Source organism: Sphaerodactylus townsendi, linkage group LG11 (genome assembly GCF_021028975.2).
Source record: "Sphaerodactylus townsendi isolate TG3544 linkage group LG11, MPM_Stown_v2.3, whole genome shotgun sequence".
In the NCBI taxonomy this organism is placed as follows: Eukaryota; Metazoa; Chordata; class Lepidosauria; order Squamata; family Sphaerodactylidae; genus Sphaerodactylus; species Sphaerodactylus townsendi.
Genome location: NC_059435.1, coordinates 25,973,232 through 25,998,825, shown reverse-complemented (window position 1 = coordinate 25,998,825; position 25,594 = coordinate 25,973,232). Strand labels below are relative to the sequence as shown.

General features: G+C 46.3%; 2 protein-coding genes and 3 non-coding genes across 6 annotated transcripts in view; 1 reads left to right on the top strand and 4 right to left on the bottom strand.

Annotated features, from left to right (window-relative positions):
• GLB1 (galactosidase beta 1) overlaps positions 1-14,988 on the bottom strand; it is a 41,649-nt gene extending 26,661 nt beyond the window's left edge. Inside the window, exons 1-2 of the mRNA XM_048510694.1 lie at positions 14,881-14,988; positions 288-457 (exon numbers count right to left, since the gene is read on the bottom strand). Coding sequence (XP_048366651.1) covers positions 288-457; positions 14,881-14,922 — 212 coding nt within the window. The 5' untranslated portion in view covers positions 14,923-14,988. The remainder of the gene's footprint in view (positions 1-287; positions 458-14,880) is intronic.
• Positions 1,953-15,671, bottom strand: TMPPE (transmembrane protein with metallophosphoesterase domain). 2 transcript variants are annotated; one of them, XM_048510696.1, is made up of 2 exons: positions 15,464-15,671; positions 1,953-7,322 (listed from the first exon to the last, which is right to left on the bottom strand). In XM_048510696.1, exon 2 carries the CDS (start codon positions 7,193-7,195, stop codon positions 5,870-5,872), a length of 1,326 nt encoding a protein of 441 aa, XP_048366653.1. In that variant the 5' UTR covers positions 7,196-7,322; positions 15,464-15,671; the 3' UTR covers positions 1,953-5,869. The 2 variants fall into 2 exon arrangements, with proteins under 2 accessions (XP_048366653.1, XP_048366652.1); XM_048510695.1 differs by lacking the exon at positions 15,464-15,671 and adding an exon at positions 14,881-14,974.
• A 66-nt stretch (positions 15,672-15,737) lies between these two features.
• LOC125441399 lies at positions 15,738-15,856 on the bottom strand. The gene has a single exon (XR_007245855.1). It is a non-coding gene; the product is annotated as a 5S ribosomal RNA (ribosomal RNA).
• Positions 15,857-21,560: 5,704 nt separating this feature from the next.
• Positions 21,561-21,679, top strand: LOC125441377. The gene has a single exon (XR_007245839.1). It is a non-coding gene; the product is annotated as a 5S ribosomal RNA (ribosomal RNA).
• Positions 21,680-23,567: 1,888 nt separating this feature from the next.
• LOC125441375 lies at positions 23,568-23,686 on the bottom strand. Its single transcript, XR_007245838.1, has one exon. It is a non-coding gene; the product is annotated as a 5S ribosomal RNA (ribosomal RNA).
• Between the last annotated feature and the right edge of the window lie 1,908 nt (positions 23,687-25,594).

Below are 25,594 nucleotides of genomic sequence, written 5' to 3'. Positions count from 1 at the left end.
ACTAGTCAACTTTACGTTATCTGTCCCCTTCATTTTCCCTCCTTCTCTCCCTCACCACACCTCACACCTCACCACATCTCAAGCACCACACCTGTACAATTACTCCAGTTGTTGTAACACTCTGGAGCCTATTTGAATATGCCTAATAAAGGTTGTTGTATTGTTACTCAAGTTGTTCATTGCCTACAGCAGATGTTTCCAAGAACTGAAACAGAAATTCACAGTTCAGCTTAAAAGGGTGCCTGGCTGTCTGTTATGGTCACTTGTAACACTCTGTTGTTACCTACGTTTGAACAGCATCAAGCCCAGCCATTTTCATCTTCAAGAGGCGGTCCTTCCAGTAGTACCGGGGTATACGGGAATAATGGATGCTGCCCGAGATGTAGCGGAATGGTTTCCCATCTTTGCGGAAGCAATCATGGGCATAATCGATTCCAAAGCTTCTCTGGGAAGCAACCTGTAAAGAAATGTTACTTGGATGCTTTAATATCTACCAAGTTAGATGAGTTTTCTGTTACAGACAGTAATCTTGCTTAGAAAGTGCCAAGGAAAGTAAGTATGCTTCTCTTGCCCCACCCCTGGTTTATTTATTTCCGCCTCTTCTCTATGATTGATTTCATTGGTAAATCCTTCATCTTTCAAGAATTCCAGGAAAGCACATATAAACTTACTTTTACATAATACAAGGGAGGATGTCTCATTAGATTTCCCCTAATAGTTTCAGTAGCTCTTGAATTTCAATAAAAACAATTATTCTAGGTATTTAGCATGCTAAGTAGAATTATTTCATTTTGCCATCACAACTGAGAGAAACAGTGACTGGTCCAAGGTCAAACAGAAAAATTTTCACTGAGAAGAAATTTGATACAGGCCTCGATACTTGAGCCATTACACTACACTAAATCTTAATAGGAGCCATCATAAAAACCTCAAAAACTTTCAGATGCTACTTTCCAGCAGCCATGCATAGAGCCAAACCTTGCCCACTCCAATATAGTGGCATTTTATACTTAGTAGCCCATTATACATGGAACTCTTACCTCAGGACTCCTCTCTGTGCAATGGGCTTGCAGTAGGCTCTCCTCGTGTTTTTCTGTTTACACAAGGGGTAGCGGGGGAGAGACTGGGTGAGCCGCTGTGATCCCCCAGCGAGGGAGAGGCCGCACAGCTGATTCAAATGCTTGTAAAAATTATTTTATGAATTGGTGTGTGTTTTGATTACACCAAGTGAAGCAAACCTTTTTAGATTTTTTCCTCGCACTATCCCTGTGAGGTTTTTTCCCAAGCAGAGGAACTGTAAAATACTCAAATCTACCTGAATGAAGAACATGTGTATAGAATGTGATGAATGTAAATACAATACACAACAGGAGCTTCCAGTATACCATCTCCTCCAAAGATCTAAGTATTAGGCAGTAATGACAAAATGCTGCAGCACGGCATGGATGGATTGGTAGACTAAATATTTTCTCCTCCATGGCAACAGAATGAGCTGAAGCCCAGGAACCATGGGCCAGCCACAGATCGCTGCAGTGCAGCACTCTAGCCTGCATTTAAGAATCTAGCGCATTTCCCCACATCTCATGGAGTTACCTATCAAGTTGAAGTACTTGTAGCATTGCAAATTTTGTGGCTTTGCAGAAAGTTTCAATATGTGGTAATTTCCAGGAAAAAGCACAAAAGCGTTCTAGTTCATTTCTTATTGTGCTATTTTCCACTTTTGCGGACTTTGTTACTTCGGGAGAAATGGTGATTCTCCACCTGTTATTTAAATTCCACTACATCACGTCATTCTTTGCTATTCCCAGACTAGACCTTGCCTTGCTTCTGAATTCAGTAGCATTCCTGAAATAAAGCTGGAAGGTCTCCTATAACCCACCTTCCCCGTCTAGTTTTCTCTTGGGATTTGGAAAGGAAGGCACACAAGAGAGTCACGGCAAGCAAAGATGGAAGAAAGAAGCACTGGTTATTTTACCATCCCCTCCATCCTGGCTTCTATGCGCTCATTTTCACTCAGTAAGTGTCCTGCACAAACAGGCTTTCTGTGGCAAGAGCATAACAGTCCGAGTGGGTTATGTGAGCGGCTGAATGAGTCTAATAATCCTACGACTCAAATCAATTTATTTATATATGGCCTTTACAAAACATCATCAACAAATACAATACTTTATAATATGGATATAACCACTATGAGATAAAATTTACAATACAAACAGCCTTAAAAATGTAAATATTAATAACAACACATCAACCAATAAAATCAACTGAAGCCAATTTAGAGCAAGGAATTTAGCCCTGGGTTGCACATAAAGTGGGCAGTCAAGTATATAATGGGGTAAATCTTCCAGGGCTAGCATAGCAACTGGCCGATAAGTGTTGTGGGCATTGTTTTGAAACACAAGGATGTGAAAGTTGCTCTGAGGTTATTTGATATCTTAACTAAGGAGATTAAAAATGATTTTTTAATGCTTTATACCACAATGCAGGCAATGATTTCAAAATTAATGATTTCAAGATTAATGTCTATCAAAGCATCACACTTATATAACCAGTCTCTATTTCCTGTACACCACTGGTGACGAGAAGATCTGGTTAGTTGGACATCCCGTGCAAACCTCATCAGGAGTACTCTAGGCAGCAAATCTTGTCCCACCCTCTCTGCTGACAACTGGAATAGGTACAAAGACTTTTATGTCTCCCTCATTCTACTGCAATGACAAAAGAACCACTTCCCTTCAGGGTATAAAACCAGTTCTTGCCTCCACAGCATCATCCTCCGCTCTTCCTACTCTCAATGTTGTAAAATCAGTCTCCTCTTCTTCTGTTGTGGTAACAACTTGTCTTCAGGTGGCTAGGCAAGCCTTGACTGCTGGTTTAGTGACATCTACTTCAGTAGTAACTATGTCTCTTTAATCTGTAATAACAGTAACTGGGACACTAGTCACTCTCAGACTGGCCCATCCTAATTCTGTCCATTCCCAGTCAGCTCAAAATTCACAAGATTAAAAGTAAAGCAGCTATCAGCAAGCGCTGTAAAAAAAATGACCATGTTCCTGCAAACTTCAAAACGCCCAGCTACAAACAAACTGGGTGGATTTACAGACACTGTGAATCAGGAAGTCCCCAATTCAGACCTGCCTTTGTTGACACTCAGCAACCTTGAGCAAGCAATTTTATGCTTTGCCTCATTCTCTTACCTGTAATAGGGAAATGATAACCTGGGCCTGCTCTGACCTGGATAGCCAGGCTAGCTTGATCTCATCAGACACTATACTCTTTTCTGCCAAAAGATCTAAGCAGAATTGCAATTTCATCCGCCACATGCCGGTCCACCTTTGTTTTAGAATGCTCCACTTGGGTCCCAGTATCTACCTATCAGAACTAGGTAAACACTATGTGGACTATTCTAAAACAACAACAGTCCAACACGTGGTGGATGTACCGGTAGTTACAATTCTACTTAGATCTTTTGGTGGAAAAGCAAATGGGAGACCTCCAAGGAATACCAGGGTCATGACAAGGAGACAGACAATAGCAAATCGCCTCTGAACATATCTTGAAAACCCACTATGGATTGCTTAAGTCAGCTGTGACTTGACCGCAAAAAAACAAACACAGGTCTCCTTTTAACAGCTTTTACAAGGGACACAGAAACATGAAGCATGCTGAATACTGTAAACATGGCCTTTAAATCTGAAACATTGGTATTTATGGCCCTGTTTTATTTTAGGACAAAATTCCCAGCTCCACAGGATTTCATTAACAAACATTTTCTGCAGTGACTAACTATGTAAGGCTCAGGTAGGTCCAAGCATAGAAGCAGCCAGTTACTATTATATATGGAAGTACCCAAGCCCAAAGTGCACAAATGAGCACGTTCATTCTCAAAAACATGTTAATTGTTTTATAGGACTACAGGCTTAAAAAATATTTTTTGCTCAGCAACCTCCAGGCAAATATCTGTGCTAATAAACCTCATGAGTATTAGATATTGGTATTTTATTATACAACTCTAAGGAAAACTGAACAAGCCAAAAAATTTCAAATACAGACTTCTGAGACATTAAAATTCTTCAAGCATTCAGGCTTTTTAAAGCAATACAGGAAATAACTGATCCAGTGCAAAATACATTATTCAAGTTACTAAACCTGACTTGAATCTCACAGAAAATTTCTACTAAGGCTATTTTCACCAATTCTCCTTTTCTGCTGCTCTGACTCCCCACTGATAGTTTTTCTGGGGGGTCCATTTGGCCTACAAAGGGAAGAAGAAGGCAAGGAAATCTCATTCTGCTTGGATACATTTTCAACTGGCCGAGATTTACACTAGATAAAAGCCCTGGTCTGAGACCCATTTCTTTTCAAAACCAAACAAACATGGACCCTAATCATACTCGAGGGTGCAAATCACAAGGAGTGGCCAATGGAAAAGTTTTGCTTCTAAATTATACAAACATATTCAAATACAAGTTTGATGTTCAAATCAATAGTTAAATATTAAATAGCCAGATATTTACATTATTAATTTAACCCTGAGACTAGACAAAAGTGGTTTCAAATCAAGCACAGTTAGTGATATTTAGTACTACTGAAGTCAATTAAAACTGAACTGGTTCTAAGTACAGTAACTTGCAACAGGTGAGCTAGGCCAAAAGCTATTATTCATCCCCTCTTTCTTAACTTCATATACAAGTGTAGTCTTTGGGCACAGTTTTAATAGCCGTCAAAAGAAGAAGCTATTTCCTCATCTGAAAAAACATGCATGTTGCCAGAAAATCAAATCTTCACCAAGTATGTTGAAACACATAAAATCTCATGTTGGCTATCAAAAGGTAGAATATTGGGCTAGGAGGATAATTTATTTGATCCAGATCGCAAACCATTAAGTTGGGGAAAAGACGCATACATGAAAAACAGAGGCTATAACTAGGCAGATTTTATCACACTTTTGAAAGGGTGACTTATCAGATAAAAACTGATGACAGAACAGAAACATCAGATAAGCTAATAATATTATGAGGGTGGCTCCTGCCTCTGTTCCTATACTCCACGGTTTGACAGCTTCTTCTAGACTAACAGCCCAACCAAGAAGGCTCCAGCATGCCGCCTCCAGAGAGCTTCCAGGGAGGCAGCGGCAAGTAGAAAGTGCTCAGCTGCCTGTAAAGCCCCCATAGTCCAAAATGGGGTGCCACCTTTTTCAACTCCTGCACCAGGGGCTTTCCCAGGCCAAATTTCTTGGTAAAGCAAAGGTTGAATCTGCCTCCAGGAATGCCCCCAGCTGCTCTGGTGGCCAAGTTTAAGCTGATGCAGCTTTGGGGCTGGAGCCCATTTTTGGGTCAGCCCTCCTCCCTGTTTGCTTTCCCACCGGCATAAATGCCACTTGACCAAGCAGGGTAGGCAACTGCGTTCAAGAGTCAATCCCTCTCCACCCTCCACTCCCCCCCCCCCAAATTGGGCTATTAAGAGACTTCCTCAAATTTAAGAAGCTATGGAATTGGCTTTCCTTAGGTTGGAGAAACGCTCTTTGGAGTATGATTGGATTTACCCTATCATCCTTAACATGTGAGAGGGGAGGCAAGACGAGAGATCAGTATTTTGTTTGAGTGTTTCAGAAGAGGAGTCCTGGAAAACTAGGGAAACATTGCACTTATCAATATGCATATGGCTGCTCTAAACATGTGCCTGCCAGGACTCCCAAACAGAAGAAAAAGTCTTTACCAATGAAAAGGACATGATTACATACATAGCCAAACATGAAATTACAAGGGGGGGGGGGGAACTGTGCAGTTACACAGGGTACAGATTTTGTGCACAAGGTGATCAGTCATACAAGCCCAAGAGGAATCGAACACACAGCTGTGTGGACTGATCAGGGACAATGCAGAATGATTTCCGTGATTTCTGCTCGACTTCCCAGTCTCATTGGTATTCCATAGTACATGGTCCCTGAGCTGACATACACAAAAGTGCTCTGACCAACTTGATACAAACCAACAAAAAATGGATTCATCCAATAGGCAACAATGTTCAAAGGAAATATCTGCCCTCCATGAGTGTGGCCAGATAAGACCAAATTTATATCCGGTCGAGCTTGGATAGCCCATTTTGCAGCGAGTGGCTGATGAGCAAGGAGAACTATCGCGTGGTCGGCATCACAACCCCTTAAAGCCTTTTCTAAATCCATGCCGTGTCCAGAATAGCGCAACACATTCGCCTCGATATCATCGACTCCGGCCAAACAAAACCAGTCGCTCTCCCTGCTGCTAGGGAACAATATTTTTACGTTCTCATTGTGCAGTGGGTGAACATCAAGTGATTTCAGCAGCTCAAACCAGTTGTTGACATCAGAGTTGTAATACTCATGATTCCCTGTCACAAAGTACGTTCCCAGGGGAGAGTTCAGCCGGCCAAGGGGTTCCACAGCTGTTCCCAGGTCCTTCACGTCAGAATCGGTGAGGTCACCCACAATCACGGTGATATCTGGTTTTAAAGCCTTAACCATCTTTACAATCATTTCAAGTTTGGTTTTCCCAACAGTGGGCCCTAGATGAATATCAGACAGCAACACCACCTTCAGTTTGTCCATAGACAGTGGCAATTTGTGGACAGTAATATCAACTGACTTCACTGCAGGTGGCTGGGAAGCATTCAGGAGGCCACAAACAGTCAATGCAACTGACATCATAACTGCTATAACGGTTTTTTTCATTGCCAGTCTACTGTTCTTGTTGACAGTGTCCAGTTTTGTTCTTCTGTAGACCAAAAGTTTATAACCTTGCTCCAAGGAACCCAGGGTGAAGAGGAAGAAAATAAGGATGATATAAGTTCCAAGACAGGTGTAAGCTGCTAAAGAGAAAAAGTGAGGTTCTTCCGCCACAAGAAACAGCATTGTAAAAGGGCTTGAGTGTGCCAAAATCAGGAACATTATCACAGCTACTTTCCAAAAGATGAAACAGCAAGAGTTAACAGCTGGTGATCTGTAGAATATGGTCGCTGTATTTCTCCATATATGAACGGATCCTATGAGCATCAGGATATTAGCAAAGAGGACCATTTGCAACTTAAGCAGCCATCTGAACCTGTTCACCTCCATCCTTTCAGCCAAACAAGTCCGTGATGCCATGATGGCGAAGAAGACAATCCCAGCTAGTGCTGCAATCTTCACTTCAAGTGGCAACTGCTTGACGATCATCATCTCTACTCACGGAATGTCCCAATTCCTACCGTCGATAATTATGTAGGTCTGGAGGTATCCCTTGGTAAATTTGGCCTGAAACCAGGAACTACCATCAGCTTTAGATGTTAAAGTACATTTCCCTCTCCTGTGTGAACACCAAAGAAAAGCAACTAATTACAGCTAATTCACGTTTACCACATTTTTAGGAATGAAACTGTCAACGTGCTATGGGTGGAGGGAAGGGTGGAGGGCACCCCATCCTTTTTCTGGATGGGGTTGCACTCCCCCTAAAGGAGCAGGTTTGTAGCTTGGAGGATGTCCCTGGACCTGGGCCTCCTGTTAGACAAATAGGTGGCAGCAGCAGTCAGGGATTTCTTTCTGCAGCTTTGGATGGTGAGCCGGTTGTGACCCTTCCTGGGCAGAAAAGCTCTTGCCACTGTGGCACATGCCCTGGTAATATCTAGATTAGATTACCACACTGCAGTCTATATGGGGCTGCCCTCAAAGACTACATGGGAACTACAGTTCATAAAGAATGCTGCAGTCACCATTTTGACAGGAGAAGGTCATAGGAACCATGTAATTCCAGCCTTGTTTCACCTATACTGGATTTCAATTTGCTTCCAGGCTCACTCCAAGGTGCTGGTGTTGACCTTTAAAGATCTGTACAGCCTGGGACCAACATACTATCTTCTCCCATACCAACTCACCCCACTCCCCAACTCCATGGCCCTGCTTTGTTTGCCCCCACCATCTGAGGTTAGACAGGTGGTGACGCAAGAAAGGGCCTTCTCTACCCTGGCGCTAAAATTTTGGAACTCCCTCCCAAGGAGGTTCCTGTCTCTCCCTCTATTGGTGACTTTTGCCAGAAACCTTTTAATTTCACCTGGCACACCCCTAAAAACAGTACTGACCCGTCTTCTAGTGCTGTGTGTTTACGTGTTTTTAACTAAATTTTAGAATTTGAACTGCATTTTTAATTGTTTAAATAATGTTATTATTTATTTAATATCCTGCTGTCTCCTGCCAAAGCCGACTCAGAGCTCACAATATAATTGTACAATACAGTTACATAAAATGCCATATAAAACAGTAATAAAAATAATAAAGGATATACAAATGGCAATAAAAAAGTAACCAAGAATGGAATAACTTACCGTCCCACCCTCCTCCCCGCCATTTGATAAAATAATAAGGCAAACAGGAGGGGAAGAAGGGAAGCCAGCCAAGATGGATCTTTTAATTCCCGCTGCTTCCCCACAACTATAGGCCTGGCAGAATAGCTCTATCTTGCAGGCCTTGCAAAATTGAGATAAGTCCCACAGCGTCCTGGTCTTGTTTGACAGAGCATCCCACCAGGCCAGAGAAAGGGCCAAAGTGGCCCTGGCTCTAGTTGCGGACAGCTGGATACTTTTTGGGCCAGGGACAACCAGCAAGTTGTTGTTGAGGGAGCGTAAATGTCCCCCAGACATACTGGAAAAGGCATATGGTTTAATGTTCGCTGTCTTGTGGACCTTGACTGGATGGAAAGGCAGGATAAAAAAATTACATAATAAATAAATAAAACGTATCAAACCCATTTTCAAACTCTTATCAGTTTGAAGTATACGGAGCAGCCCAGGGGCTCAAAAATATGACAATTAGTTCAAACCTTCTACCCACTAAGGCTTTTTACTCCCCAAAGTATGAAGAAGTTCCATAAATAATTCATTAGGAGAGTTTTCCATAACAGATAACAACAAGCGGGAGCTCACAAGGACTTGAAGGCATCTCATTTCTCCCTTCATCATTTCCATTTCCCCTTTCCTGAAAGTCTCCTTTTCCTGCTTCCCACCCAACCTACATTTATCTGTCCGTCTTTCTTCAGCTTTCTCTCTACCTGCAACAGCCTCCACCTAGGAAAAGTATGGTACAGTTCTGTGGTGGGAGTTGATGGGTCAGGCTCACTTGAATGCTAAGGAACCCTCAAGGGCTTGTGGAGTGGCACTTCACTTTCCTATGTGTCCCCCTCTCAACCCTATTTCCTCTTCCCCTCCTCCTGGTAACCACCATATTCTCTTTCCTTTCCCTGCCTCATTCTCAGGCATTCACCAACATGCTTTTTAGCTGCCTCTCACCTACAACCGTATTTTCATTCATTAACTAAATTTATACCCTGCCATTCTCCACAGTGAGGACCAAAGCAACTCCTCACCTCCTTTTTTATCTGCACAATAATCCTGTGATGCAGGTTAGGCTGAAAGTATGTGTGACTGGCCCAAAACCACCCAGTGAGCTTCCACAGGAAGATGGAGGTTCAAACTTGAGTCTCTGTCATCCTGGGTAAAATGACTCCTTTGGAGAGTGGCATTTTATCTAGATTGCCACTCCCCTCCCAAGACTCCAAGCCAAAACCGCCAGGAATTTTCCATCCTGGTGCTGGTAACTCTAGCCAGGCATGGCCCCAAGGTACCTTCCATCAAAGGCCAAAACAATCCTAAAAAGTGCCTTGGTTCCTCCACATGCCTTTTACTCAAAGAAACTCCAAATATGGAATGCAGTGGTTTCCTAGCAACAAGCCACTGAGGGGATCAGTTTGTTAAAGATGCTCCATTTATCTTTTTTAAGATTTCATGTTTTTCTGCAAAACTGGGTCCATTTTCAGGTTTGTAGAAATATTTATCTTGCTCGTTCACTGCTCCAGTATTCAGATGTAAGTATTCTCTGATTTGGTTGACTTCATGATTAGTACAGATTAGTACACCAATAAGTGGGGATCCACAAGAAACTTACAGAGAGGGGACATTCCCCTGCCTTTGCTTCCTTCCTCTCTCCCCTTCTCTCTCAGTGTTCCCCCTCTCTTTCTGCTCTCACTCTTTATCCATCAATTTTCCCTCACCCTCTTCATCCTTCACCCTTTTATGGCAGTGTTCTCCCTCAGTTTCTTCTCCACCCTCTTTTCTGGCAATCCGCTCTCAGCCCCCCCTTCTCTCCTCACCCCTTGTATGACAGTCTCCCCCCTCTCTTTGACCCACCCCCTCACACAATGCTTCCATCTTTCTCGCACCCCTTCTTAATCTTCCCCACTTTACCCCACATCTTTTCAATCCTCTCCTTTCTACCCCACTCCTCAATCTCTCCCCTTTTTCTCCCCACCTCTTCTCAGACAATCTACCTCTTTTTTTCTCCCCACCTTGGGAGCTGTGGAGGTTGTAGCTGGGCCTCATAGAGCATTGCAGCCAGCACAATGCCCCTCTCCCGCCAGGAACCATGGCCACCAGTGTCTGGGAGTTGCCAGACAGGTTGCAGGCCCCCTGAGTATCAGGTAAGTAATGTGTACATGTGCAACCACCTTTTTGATTCTGGGAGAATTTAAATTCCTCTGTGTACTTTTGTACCATTTTCAGATTTTTCAGCAAACCTGTGGGGTCTCCCAGATTTTCAGAACGACCTGTTTGGGGTAAGTGTGGTCCCAATCTGCAGATTTAGGTATCTGCAGATGGGGGTACACACTTTCACTATCAGATATATAGATAATATATGATTATAAAACATGCAAATATTGGGAAATTTTGATTCTGATGGTTGGTTTTATGATTTTATGAATTCTGTTATTAATGAGATGTAAGCCATCCTGAGCCCATTTGGGAAAGGGTGGCCTATAAATCAAATTATGAATAAAAAATAAATTTACCAATTCAGCTAGATTGGTCTTTGCCACCAGTGATTTACTCTATTTTTCCAGTGTCTCAAGTCTATTTTTCTTCTACTACATAACAGTCTGGAATGACTGTTATAACCATGAACTCACTAATTCAAATCTCAGTTATGACCTCAATGAATAACTTTATGCAGCTCTCTCTCTTTCTCTCACCCTCAGTCCTTTTCCCTGAGATGTCTGCAATGTAAGGGCACATGACAGGATTGTCATAAGATCTTCTGAGATAACCCATGCTTTGAGCACTCAGGAAGACTACTGTGTAAACAATGCATACAAAGGATCCAATCTCCCATACACTCAAGCATGACTTGAGGCAATGAGGCAACTCTTCATCTGGAAGACATGAGTCAACGTCCACTGATAAACACCAAAACTATTACAACATCCCTACAGGCATTGACACTGTCTGCGAGAGACGCTCTACACAGGGTATCCAGCTCAGCCCCTCCCCCAGATGTTCATGGACTAAGATTCCCATCAGTCCCCACCAGCATGGTCAATTGGTCATGCACATCTAGTCCATGCACATCTGGAAGATCAGAGCTGGACACCCCAGCTCTATGCAATGCGTTTCTCACATTACTTAGAACAGTCCTGGTCAAGAGTACTGCTACTGTGCATCATCAACTGGGAGAACACAGAAAAGGAAGGGGGGAATGCCACACAAGCCAATCAGCTCTTCACATCTGACAGCACTCTATTTTAATCTAAAGTAGAGTGGGAGTTCCATTAGAACTTTGATCATTAGAGCTTTGTTTTGTGCACTCTCAAGCCATAAGACAATACAGAAAACCGCAATCTAAATTTGGACAGTATGACTAAATATGAATATACCTTATATACGCGCGTATAAGTCTACTTTTTCAGCACATTTTGTGCTGAAAAAGCCCCCCCCCCCTCGACTTACACGCGAGTGAGGGTCCCACTTAATTCTTGTGTGGCGTTCCCCCTCTCCCGTCTTCGCTCTCTCCTGCCTTCTTCTCTGCCTTCTCCATCTCTGCTTCGCTCTCCTGTCTTCTTCTCTGCCTCCCCCCTTTCAGCCACTTTCTCAGCCTCCTTCTCTGCTTCGCTCTCCTCTGCCTTCTTCTCTGCCTCCCCCCTTTCAGCCGCTTTCTCTGCCTCTGCCTTCTTCTCGGCAGCGGCCGGCCTCTGGCTCTTGGTGGGTGACAGCCAGTCGACCTGAGTGAGGTGGACAAGCTGCTGCATTTCCCACCCTAGACTTATACTCGAGTCAATAAGTTTTCCCAGTTTTTTGTGGTAAAATTAGGTGCCGCAACTTATACTCGGGTCGACTTATACATGAGTATATACTGTATGCAATCCATAAAATCAAATCAAGAACACAGCTAACTGCAATCTTCTCAAAAGTGTACTTTTAGTTATTATTTCCCAGGGGATGAATGTAACTTTCAAATACATGCAACAAGATCCTACGCATGTGGTGCCCGTATAGCGGAGGGGGCAGATTGTCAGACTAGAGCAGGGGTCGGGAACCCGCAGCTCGCGAGCCGCATGCGGCTCTTCCGCCGCTGTTCTGCGGCTCCATCAGCCGAGCCGCGGGGCCCCTCTTCTCCCGCCCTGCGAGAAGCAGGGCGGGCGCATCGTTCCCCCAGCGGCCGGCCCGGCCGAGCCGCCGGGCACCTCTTCTCCCGCCCGCCGAGGAGCAGGGCCGGAGCATCGTTGCCCCGGCGGCCCGACCGGCCGGGCACCTCTTCTCCCGCCCTGCAAGGAGCAGGGCGGGAGCATCGTTTCCCCGGCGGCCGGCCCGGCGAGCCGCCGGGCACCTCTTCACCCGCCCTGTAAGGAGCAGGGCGGGCGCATCACTCGCCCGGCAGCCGGCAAGGCCGAGCCGCCGGGCCTATCTACGCCTGCCCTGCAGGCGGGTGTGTGTGTGTGAGCGGGCGGAGGGGGGGCGCGAGCGAGCAAGTGGGCGAGCCGGAAGGCGTGCCAGCGAGTGGGGGGTGGGTGAGCCAAATGGCTCTTTGAGGGGAAAAGGTTCCCGACCCCTGGACTAGAGACTGGGATTATGGGGTTTGATCCCTCACTGAACTATGGAAGCCTGCCAGATGACCTTGGGCCCTTCACTATCTTCCAACCTGATCAACCCTCACAAGGTGGTGGTTGTGCTGGGTATAGTGAGGTCACTACACCATTCACATTTATGGCCATACCTGCACTATTCATCCTATTCCTGTCAAACTTAACACAGAATGGTACACTCCATTTCCCTCCAGGTAGGCCAACACAGACAACGGTGCCTAGGAAAAAAGATTCTGATGCTGTGGTTGTGTATGCACATTGCCAGAGATAATCATACTGACAGAAAACTTGCTTGTGATTAAAGATACAATGCTTCCAGACAACGTAGGTTATACCCATTGATTACTTAACATCCAAAAACTTCTCAGTACAAAATGAGCCATACTGAGTACAAAATGAGCCATTTCTCTTTAAAGACTCATCTGACATGAATGCTAAGCAAAGTAGAAAGAATGCTCTTATAACAGTAATACTGTTCAAATTATTCTCAGGCAGTGTGCAGCAGTATCACACCAAGGATTCCGGCAACACCACGCAATTGCCTGCAAATCTGCAAAATGGGGAATAAATTGAAGGCAAAAATGGGGAATAAATTGAAGGCAAAATCTATCTGAATTTGAACAACATGCAAAATCACAGGAATGACTGTGATTTCTCAATCCTTTAAAAAGGGGCATATACTAATTTAAACTCCTAGTTTACCTCTAATAAAATAAGTGATTCTTTGTAAATTTAACACATGTATGACATTGCTAATATGCAAAAGGCTTAGTATCACTTCTGTAATCATTTTGTTTTGTGGATGAAGAACTAAAGGTAACTTTAACGGACTGCTGTCCCACTATGGGAGCCTTCAAGAAAAGATAAGTTCCAGTAAGGGCTGCTAGGAAGAATTGCTTCCTTACCACCATCTTGATAATCTTCAGATCCTCTGAAGATGCCAGCAACAGATGCAAGCGAAACGTCAGGAGAGAATGCTGCTAGAACACGGCCATACAGCCCGGAAACCACACAGCACCCCATCTTGATAATCCCTTTGGATTAGCAAAATGTGGCAAGGGAGTGGCTGTCTGATGGACATGATAACAGGAAATGCAGAGTTTGCGCAAATAAAGGAGCAGAGTCAGTTGTTTCAAGGTTAATTAAGTTTACTAACTATAAAAAGGAGGGATCTCTGGGATATAAAGCAACAAATTACTTTTTAACTAGCTAGCCACTTGAGCTAGCAACTTCTAGCTATCATATGGATATTACTCTTAGTAGGAACGCTCCAAGAGTCCTGGCACGCTAAATCTCTGGAGGTCCCAAGATCTCTCTTCCAGGCAGAAATCCGACACCCCCAATCACTCTTATTAAAGCCAGCGCAAGAGAACTCCCTCCCTCCTGGTCCCCAGCGTCTTTCCTCTGCCCCCATTTCCCCAACCCAGTGGTTCCTTCCGGGAAAGGAGAGAAGCAAGAACCGGTCCCCAGACCCAGCCCTTGCGAAATCCCGCACCAAGCCAAAAGCCAGCAGGAGGTCATCCATTCATGCGATGCTGGCCTTTTGCCTCTCCCATCTATTTATGGCCCACCCTCGCGTGATCTCAGCTTGCACATAACAATCGCTGCGTTTAAAGTGAAGGTCGGATACTTCCGGATCGCACAGCAAAGCAGGCGAGGCGCAACATTAATAAATGAACCGCTCCTTCTTTTCCCTGAGTTCTGGCTTTTGCATTCCTTAGGGCAATCTTTCCAGCGCTGTTCCTGCCCCGCAGTCCTTCCAAAGTCCCTTTTTTGCAATCTCTCCTCCTCCCGTCCGGTAAGCAACCCACTAGTTCCGTAAAAGCTGCGCTCCGTTACAAGGCAATACTCTGGAAAACTTCAGTGCGGAACTGCGGGCCGCAAAAGCAAACTGCGGCGCTGAAAAACCCCCGGCAGCTCCGCCATCAGGACACGATTGCTGTGAAACCGGGGCCGCACTTACCAAGGTCCCCAACGCTGCGTGCAAAAAAATAAGGGCCAGCATGTCCCCAAGCGTCTTTTGCAGGAGAAGCAGGAAGCCCCCGGCTCTGTAAGCCCCAGCCCCAGGAGTTCGGGCGCCGCTGATTGGACAGGACTGACCACCCGGGTGGCGATCAGTAGCCAACGGAGAGAAGTTTACGCACGAGGAAGGGGCGGGAAGGGGCGATGGGACGCTGGCAAGGGAACAAGACTGGGAAGGATCGGGTGTAAAGTAGAACAGCCTTAACGTGCTAGTGGGGACCAGCCTTAATATGCACGGCTTAAATGCGTCATTTAAGCTTCTTGCATTTAATTGCTGTATGCAGGAAGGTGCGCAAAAGGCAAAAATGCTGCAACGGCAGGAATACCAGTTCAGAGGGAAAGGGAGCGGGAAGGAACAAACCGCTGGAACATCTGCCTGGCCTCTGCTCCTGCAAGACATGCAACCGCTTTCAGAAACGCTGGCCCCTTAACACATACCATTGGAATCTAAGCGTTGTATCAAAGAACATTTAATAAATGGGGACCCAATAACGCCTGGATTTTAAAAGAGGAAAAGAGAATACCTATAGAAGGAGGTGGTTGTTAGCAAAAGAAGAGCCGATAAGAAAGCTTCCCCGGGACACTTCAGTGACCTGCTCTCCCCTCTCTCCTCTGGCAAACCGGAAACCTCGGCCGGGTCTCTGAGTGGCGGTGCAGCGTTGCAGCGCTGGGAGTGCGTGCAAAGGTGAATGACTCCTTTCCGCGTGGGATGTTTTCCGGGCTGCTGGTGTGAGGAAAGACAAAAAGAGAAGGGAAGGAGGCGCCACAGCAGCGACTCCCGCAGGCCAAAACGAAAAAAGCCTACAGCACCCGGTATTCCCAGGCGGTCTCCCATCCAAGTACTAACCAGGCCTGACCCTGCTTAGCTTCCGAGATCAGACGAGATCGGGCGTGTTCAGGGTAGTATGGCCGTAGGCATCCAAAACGTCTCCAGCGCCTCTCTTCAAGCATCTACTAGAAGAAATCTCAGCCATCTTAACACATTTATTTTGGGACTGTTTCTTTACATATTGACATTGGAACCATTCAACCATTCAACATCGAGAAGCTAACAGCATTGCTTTCTTAACAGCGTGTCACTACGTTCCCTGACAACATGCCTCAGAACAACCAGACGTATGCCAGCAGGTCTCTGTAGGATGTTGCAATTACTCAGGAATATGCCAACATTGGTCTTGAGTCAATCAAGCATCACTCCACTCAGAACAAACAGGATGAGGTTGTTTTGCCTGTCCTCATTGAAGCAGTGCTCCCTTTATGGGTCTACAGCTTGAGGATGCTTTGAGCCTCCAAGTGGCTTTCATTGCTCAAGGCACCTGTGCAAAGCTTTAGCTGCTGGGCCGATTTCTGCCCTTCCTTGGAAAGAAATGACAGTCGTCAATGCGCTGATTATGTCAAGTAATGCTTGCGGATGCTGCTTGGGCAGACTGCCCAGAGGGACATATGGGGTCAAATGTCCCTGGGCTGGGGCCATTTAGTCATGTGGGGGGCGGAAAATCCCTCCTGTCCTCCTTCCCTGATGACCTGGGGCAAAAGAAATTGTTTGGTTGTGGTGGGGGTGGGTGGCTGCCCATATGTGGGGGGGGGGGGCGACTCAGATTTTTCACAGGGCTACATTTTTCCTAAATGCGCCTCTGGGCTGCTGCTAAAGCACTATTGGGTTGGTCCAAAATACTATGTCATGGGGATGAAATGTTCTGGCTTCGGGCGTGGGGCCCCTTATGAAGTCTGGGAATCAGTAGGAATTCTGGAAAACCTGGAGTTTGGCACCACTATGCCTGCCTGCCTGCCTCCCCCTCCCCCAACAGGGCATGTTCTTTACTTCCAGGAAGGCTTTGCTTTCGCACTGTAACTCTCTTCTTCCCATTTCTTCCACGCCAACTCAAGCAGCATTCTGCCCAGGAGCCACAGCCATTTCCTCGGCCAGTTGCTCCCTGCAGAATCAGTTTGGGGACACACGGCTTCATGAATGCAAGCTCCCAAACTTGGCAGCACACAGAAGAATACTTCCTGTCGATAGCTTCCCTTCTACCTTGGAAAAACACACCTTCTGCAGGCAAACCTTCGCCACCTTGCCAAACTGTGGACAGCCTTTCCAGCATGATAGGCTAGAGGGTGTGCTTCGCATCCTGTGGAGGGAACAGATGCACTCCATAGAACGTACTTTACAGGGTTGTTGTGAAAATTACATGGAGATCAACAGAGCCAGGTAAGCTGGTGGTGATCCCTGCTGGAGATGAAGGCCAGGGTTTAAGGAAGTAAATAAGGAGTAAAAGAGTAATGGAAGGCTTTAGGCGTTGCATCTTTCCTTTCATTCTCAGAGTCCCTTAACCCAGGAACATTCCTAGAAAGTTTGCAGGAATCTGCCCCAAGGCCTGCCAAAGACGGCTGATGCCTTGGGGACAACACAAGGCCCCGGGGAGAAAAAGGCTTGGCCAAATTTCTGAGTGGCGGTGCAGCTTTGCAGTGCTGGGAGTGCCTGCCAAGGTGAATGACTCCTTTCGGCGTGGGATGTTTCATTGGGCTGCAGCCCAGCTGCTGGTGCGAGGAAGAAGACAAAGAGAAGTGAAGGAGGCACCACAGCAGCGGGGCCAAAAAAAGCCTAAAGCACCCGGTATTCCCAGGCAGTCTCCCATCCAAGTACTAACCAGGCCTGACCCTACTTAGCTTCCAAGATCAGGCCTGTTCAGGGTGGTATGCAGTGGTGGGATTCAGCAGGTTCGCACCACTTCGGCAGAACCGGTTGTTAAAATGGCGCTTGTAAACAACCGGTTGTTAAATCATTTGAATCCCACCACTGGTGGTATGGTCATAGGCATGCAAAAGGTCTTCAGCGCCTCTCTTCAAGGGACTGCTGGGAAAAATCTCAATCATCTTGACAAATTTGTTTTTGGACCGTTTCCCCTCCCCCCCTCCTTTACATATTGTCATAGGAACGATTCAACCATTCAACATCGAGAAGCTAACGGAATTGCTTCTTAAGTGTGTGTCGCTACGTTCTCTAGTATATTATTTGCTACGTTTGTAGTTGACGTTGTTACAAGCAGTGATTTATTCACTGAACACTTAAAAAAACACGTTGTGCTTTACTTTAAGTAGTCTACAAATTGGAGACATATAGGTAGGATGATTTTCTAATTTGATCTTGCTACGCTGTACCCTACTTGCTGAATTCATTACAAAACCATAAACATGGCTGAGAACAGCCAGACCAGGGGTAGGGCACCTGCGGCTCTCCAGATGTTCAGGAACTACAATTCCCATCAGCCTCTGTCAGCATGGCCAATTGGCCCAGTTCCCTCATAAGGCATGGATTCCAGACCTTTCCCCCATCTTGTTTGCACTTGTCTGAACACACTACAGCTTGTCAATCTGCTTCTGGAATTAGTGTGCTCAGAACTGAATATATCATGCCGGATGAGGTCTGACCAATGCAGAATAGAGTGGTACTGTGACTTCCCATGAGCTAGAAGTGGTACTCCTATTGGTGTGAGCCACATTCACACTGGGCTTTTTAGCTGCCGCATCACAGTATTAACTCATGTTCAGCTTGTGGTCTGCTAGATCCCAGATCCTTTTCACATGGACTGTTGTCAAGCCAGGGGTCACCCATCCTATATCTGTGTATTTCATTTTTTTCCCTGCCTAAATGTAGTACCTTCTTTTTCTCCCTGTTGACATTCATTCTGTTAGGTTTGGCCCAGCTCTCTAATCTGTCCAGGCCCTTTTGAATTGTGACCCTGTCCTCTGGGACATCTGCTACTCCTAATTTGGCGTAATTTGAGCAGCATGCCCTCGATTCCATCACCCAAGTCATTGATTAAAAAATATGGAATAGAACATAGGAGCCTAGGACAGAACCCCAGCCACTTCTTTCTGGAAGGACCGTCCAAGCCCCCAGTACAAAGCACAAGCCATTTGACATCAGCCACTTCTTTCTGGAAGGAATGCCAACGAGCACTCACGTTGATCATGGGGGCATTTTTTTCACATTTGCATGCAGTTGAACTACATATATCAGCACAGTGCAGAACCCAGCAGCTTGTGTGGGTCGCCAGTGTATGTGTGCAAGGAGAGTTGAGCAATTATAGCTTTTTGCCAGGAAGGAGAGGGCACGATTGGCTGCCTTGGCTGCATTTGGACCAACAAATTAGCGCAGAACCGACACGCTTGTAGATGCGTGGCTGGGCGGAGATGCCTTTGGCTGGTTTTTTCCACATGGTGTCTTGCTGCCATCTGCACCTGGGTCATTGGGAGCAGTCCTTCCCTAAACTGTTCACGTTGCCCCTGTGTTGGCACCTCCTCCGGGGTTTCCAGGTCGGGTGGGGGGCAGGGGAAACGACACCTTTGGTGGCACATTTGTTTTTTCTATCCAGGAGGCATCCTTTCCAAGACCCTGGTTAGCCCTCTGAGCCAGTACTAGTAGGCGACATTGCCGGGAGGAGCCTGTTTTAAGTCCTGCTCCTTTCTCAGGCCGTGCTGCCTGCTGTTTTGAGTTGCCAGCTTAGGGGCACAAACAGGTTCTTACAGCCCTTGCTATTTTGCAACTGTCAGATGAGAAGATCTTCCGCTGGGCCGGGGCCATCCCCACAGTCCCTCTCCCCGTCACATCAAGGGGGCTCCAGTGAAAAAGGTTGCCCAGAGTTCCCCAACTGGAAGTCCACGTTTCCAGTGTCTCTATATGGCTGCCCTCTGGTTTGAGTTGCCAACTTAGTGGCACAAACAGTGATGAGTTGCTCCTAAGTCTATTATCAACAAACAATGGCATATCATTTCACATGTTTCAGGTTGCGCTATACCTCCACGCATCGCTTACAGACGAACTGGAAATAGAAGACAACAACTAATTGAATCAAACAGAAGACAAAAAGAAAATAAATAAAACCGCCCTGAGCCCTTTGGGGGAGGGCGGTATAAAAGTGGAACTAATAAATAAATTAAATAAATAAATAAAAGAAAATACCTAACACTATTGGACAATACAAATGTGGTAGATGTAACTTATGTAGCTTATCATATAATACCAAAGAAATAAGAGACCCTCTTCACAGAAATCGTTTGTGGAGAATTGAACAAAGTTGTCCCATGTTCTTGAGCAAGGGCAGCTTCATCTTTCCCCCACTAGCTTCCTTCCCCCCAATCAAAACCATTTCTCAATCCTGGGTTTAACCCTTTCCCCATGAGCAATTTGCCAATGCAAGTTGCGTGATTCAGGTAGAGAATATGGGTACAATGTTTCCTGGGAAGTGGCTGTTTGGCACCAGTGGTCCAGCATCTGCTTTGCGTGGAGAAGGTCCCAGGTTCGAACCCTAACAACTCTGGTTAAAGGATCAAGTAGAAGGTGAGGTGGAAGATCTCTGCCTGAAACCCTGGATAACCCCAGTCAGTCAGAGTAGACAATACTGACCATGATGGACCAAGGATTTGATTCAGGATAATGTGGGTTCCTGAGTGTGTGTCCTGCATATCGTCAAATTCAGCAACAGAAGGAGAGTGTGCCTGTTCAAACCACCAAACTTTTCATTTTGTTCTCAACTTCTTAAAAATGCATATTTCCCTGCATATTTGAGTACCAGTAGATACCTACTGCAAACCTCTGGGTTCTGGTGGATTTGTAGAAATCCGTGCCCTGCACCTGGGTATACATTCGCTTTTGTGTACATCTTTTTTTGATCCATACTGGCAATCTCCCCATGGTCAATGTATCACATGATACCCACACAAAAAATCACGGTTTAAGCAAGAACTCCCCATGGCTTAAGTGCCAAACACGACTTCATCCCAGTTCTGGCATGCGCCCCGTGCCCATCCACCCCCCCATCACAGCACAGCCTTTTTTGTGCCACGCTGGGCGTGGCTACAGAGAAACATGAATAAAAAACGATGGTTCAATGATTTTTATAAATTGTTTATGCAAGGCCACGTTCGAACGTGAAAACGAGAATGAGAATAACTTGAATTTTCAATGAGGAGTGGAGTAGTGTTCCCACTCCTGGTCTCCTCTCAGTAAAGATGAGTCACCCAGGCTGCACCATCAAAGGTGGTTCTGGAGCTGGAGTTGGCAACGCTTGGCAGGGCTGCGTGTGGTTGCCAGGACTCTGGAATGGAGAGATTCGGTCTGGGTCAAAGACTGGCAGAGGCTGGCTGACCCAGTATCGAGGCAGCTGACAAAAGCCTCCTCGTTTGCTGGCGTGAGGGAAGAAATCAGGTAGCGCAATCCATTGAAGAGAGGGGCTGGAGGCTTTCTCCGTGCCTATGGCCATACCACCCTGGACACGCCCAATCTGATCTGATCTTGAAAGCTACGGAGGGTCAGGCCGATATGGCTACCTATATGGCTCCAATTTGTAGACTACTAAAGTGCAAAGGGTTACTTTAATCAAGCGCTCAGTGAATACTGCATTGCTTGTAACCACATCAACTGCAACCATAAAAAGTAATATAGTAGCAAATGTAGTGACACACCAGTAAGAAGCAATGCTGTTAGCTTCTGAATGTTGAATCGTTGCTATGTCGATATGTAATGAAGGAAGAAAAGAACAGTCCCCAAATGAGTTTGTCTAGATGACCCAGATTTTTCCCAGCAGTCCCTTGAAGAGAGGCGCTGGAGACTTTTCACATGCCTACGGCCATACCACCCTGAACACGCCCGATCTCGTCTGATCTCGGAAGCTAAGCAGGGTCGGGCCTGGTTAGTACTTGGATGGGAGACCGCCTGGGAATACCGGGTGCTGTAGGCTTTTTTCGTTTTGGCCTGCGGGAGTCGCTGCTGTGGCGCCTCCTTCCCTTCTCTTTTTGTCTTTCCTCACACCAGCAGCCGGGAAAACATCCCACGCGGAAAGGAGTCATTCACCTTGGCACGCGCTCCCAGCGCTGCAAAGCTGCACTGCCACTCAGAAAGCTGGACAGGCCTTTTTATCCCTGGGGCCGAGGACGTAGGTAAGGGGGGGTTCTTGGGTTCAAACCCCCCCCCCATTACATGTCCGAAGCTTTACCCCCCCCCCCCCATTTCTGGTTATTCTTGTATTTTTAGTGGGGGTTTTTGGTTTTTGGCCTGCAGGGGGCGCAGTTTTTACGATAGCAGCACCAAAATTTCAGGGATGTTTAGGGAGACTCTCCTGATGATTCTACCCAGGTTTGGTGAGGCTTGATTCAGGGAGTCCAAAGTTATGTGCCCCCATCCCCCCATGGGGTGCCCCCATCCCCCATTGTTCCAATGGGAGCTAAGAGAAGATGGGGGCTACACATTTGAGGATCCATAACTTTGGCCCCCCTGAACCAAACTTCATCAAACCTGGAGGTATCATCAGGAGAGTCTCCTACTGATACCACCCAGGTTTTGTGAAGTTTGGTCAAGGGGTTCCAAAGTTATGGCCTCCCAAAGGGGGTGCCCCATCCCCCATCGTTTCCAATGGTAGCTAATAGAAGATGGGGACTACACTTTTGAGGGTCCGTAACTTTGGACCCGCTGAACCAAACTTCACCAAACCTGGACGGTATCATCAGGAGGGTCTACTAAAGATACCCTGAAAGTTTGGTGCTGCTAGCTTAACAATTGCACCCCTGACAGCAGGCACCCCCCAAATTTCCACAGATTCTCCTTTTAAACCCCCCCCCCCTTTGGCATGGATTAAGAGGGAGAATCTGAGGTCCCCAGTTTAAACATTGAAAGTGATGCTGTTTCAGGGTGGGGGATAATCCACCACAAAACAGCATCACTTTCAATGTTTTTTTAATTGGGAACCCCAGATGCTCCCTTTAAGGTGGATTTAAAAGGAGAATTTGGGCTCTCTAGTTAAACACCACTGAAAGTGATGCTATCACCATTGAAAGTGATACAACAACCCTGTAAAGTAGATTATACAGAGTGCATCCTCCTCCTTGTCCTTGCAGCTCATTGCAGGGGGTTGGACTTGACGGCCCTTGGGGTCTCTTCCAACTCTATAATTCTATACATGGCCTCATGAATGCAAGTTCCCAAACTTGGCAGCACACAGTAGAATGCTTCCTATCAATTGCTTCTTTTCCACCTTGGAAAAACACACCTTCTGCAGACTAAACTTTGCCATCTTCCCAAACTGGGGACAGCCTTTTCAGCGTGATAGTGGCTAGAGGGTGCGCTTGGTGTCTGGGAGTTGACAGTAACCTTGGACAGCATGGATGCACTCTGTATAACCTACTTTACAGGGTTGTTGTGAAAATTACATGGAGATCAGTAGAGGCAGGTAAGCCAGTGGTGATCCCTGCTGGAGATGAAGGCCAGGGTTTAAGGAAATAAATAAGGTGTAAAAGAGTAATGGAAGGCTTTAGGTGTCTCATCTTTCCTTTCCTTCCTAGAGTCCCTTAGCCCAGGAACATCCCCAGAAGATCTGCAGGAGTCTGCCCCAAGACCTTCCACAAACGGCTGAGGCTTTGGGAACAACGCAAGGCCCCGGGGATAAAAAGGCCTGTCCAGCTTTCTGAGTGGCAGTGCAGCTTTGCAGCGCTGGGAGCGCGTGCCAAGGTGACTGACTCCTTTCGGCGTGGGACGTTTTCTTGGGCTACGACCCAGCTGCTGGTGTGAGCAAAGCCAAAAAGAGAAGGGAAGGAGGCGCCACAGCAGCGACTCCCGCAGGCCAAAACGAAAAAAGCCTACAGCACCCGGTATTCCCAGGCGGTCTCCCATCCAAGTACTAACCAGGCCCGACCCTGCTTAGCTTCCGAGATCAGACGAGATCGGGCGTGTTCAGGGTGGTATGGCCGTAGGCATGTGAAAAGTCTCCAGCGCCTCTCTTCAAGGGACTGCTGGGAAAAATCTGGGTCATCTAGACAAACTCATTTGGGGACTGTTCTTTTCTTCCTTCATTACATATCGACATAGCAACGATTCAACATTCAGAAGCTAACAGCATTGCTTCTTACTGGTGTGTCACTACATTTGCTACTATATTACTTTTTATGGTTGCAGTTGATGTGGTTACAAGCAATGCAGTATTCACTGAGCGCTTGATTAAAGTAACCCTTTGCACTTTAGTAGTCTACAAATTGGAGCCATATAGGTAGCCATATCGGCCTGACCCTCCGTAGCTTTCAAGATCAGATCAGATTGGGCGTGTCCAGGGTGGTATGGCCATAGGCACGGAGAAAGCCTCCAGCCCCTCTCTTCAATGGATTGCGCTACCTGATTTCTTCCCTCACGCCAGCAAACGAGGAGGCTTTTGTCAGCTGCCTCGATACTGGGTCAGCCAGCCTCTGCCAGTCTTTGACCCAGACCGAATCTCTCCATTCCAGAGTCCTGGCAACCACACGCAGCCCTGCCAAGCGTTGCCAACTCCAGCTCCAGAACCACCTTTGATGGTGCAGCCTGGGTGACTCATCTTTACTGAGAGGAGACCACCTCAGCAGGCTAGGACACCCTGCACTCCTCCATCTTTCCCAAGCACCCGTTTTCTCCAACAGGCAGCAAAGAAATGATTTCAATGCACAAACAAGTGATGCAACTTAGGATGCCTGGAGATCAGTCGAAATTCTGGGAGATCTCCAGGGCCCCACCTGGCGCTTGGCGACCCTATTCCTGCCCCACCTCAAACACAGCATGTTCCTTACCTTCAGGAATGCGCTAACTTTGCTTTCACACTCAAACTCTCCTCTTGCTATTGGTAGCAATTCTGCGGGCTTCCATGCAGCCTCAAGCAGCCATTTTCTCCACAAGGCGCGGAAGAAATTATTTCAATACACTGAAGAAATGACGCAACCGACACTTACGAAGCCTGGAGATCTGTAGGAATTGGACTCCCCATGCCGCTGAAAAGCCCCCCTTCAAAACAGCAAGGCAAAGAGGCCACGACTGGGTGTCTGGCCCTTTGGATGGTGCTGTAAAACAATTAAAATACAGTTGAAATTATTAAAATTCCATTAAAAACATGAAACTGGTATTTTGTAAAGCCAGAAATACCATTAACAGCCAGATACACGGCAGAACGTCAAGGTGAATATGCATAAGAGCCAGCAGGCAAACATCTGTGTTATCATAAGGACAACTATCCGGAGGTGTTTCCTGACCAAAGATAAGACCCAGACATCTCGGAAGAAGAAGCTTAATGGATGGGCCTTGATGGCCCTGTATTATTACTGTATAATTCAATCCGTAATGTAACCTCTAAAAGTTACTATAAGAAGTCTGTACTTTTCTGTGTTCAGTACCTCAGAGCTTTGCCAGTCTTGGCTCTGCGCCTTGCCTGGTGCTCAGTGTGCATTGCGCCTGTGTGCCAGTGTACCACCAAGCTGCTGCTGACTTTACTCTCTACCAAACGAAACTCTGTTCCACCGCATTAAAACTTTATTTTATTTTCAATTTGAATTTTGTGGCTTCAATTTTATTGCTGCCCTCACTGCGGTAACATGAACACATAACACTAGACAGCCAATACCATTATTGGTGGTATGCCAAATGCAAAAAAAAGAGTCTTCACCTGCTGGTAAAATACACTTATTAAGACAGGTGGATCTCTTTAGAAAGGAAGTTCCAACATTTTGGTGCCACAGTGGAGAAGGCCCCTTTCCAGGTGACTACTTGTTTAGCCTCAAATGGCAGAGCAACTGAAGCAAGATCTCCAAGAATGACCAGAGCGAGCAGGCAGGTTTGTATGGGGGAAGGCAGTCCTTAAGAGGTATGT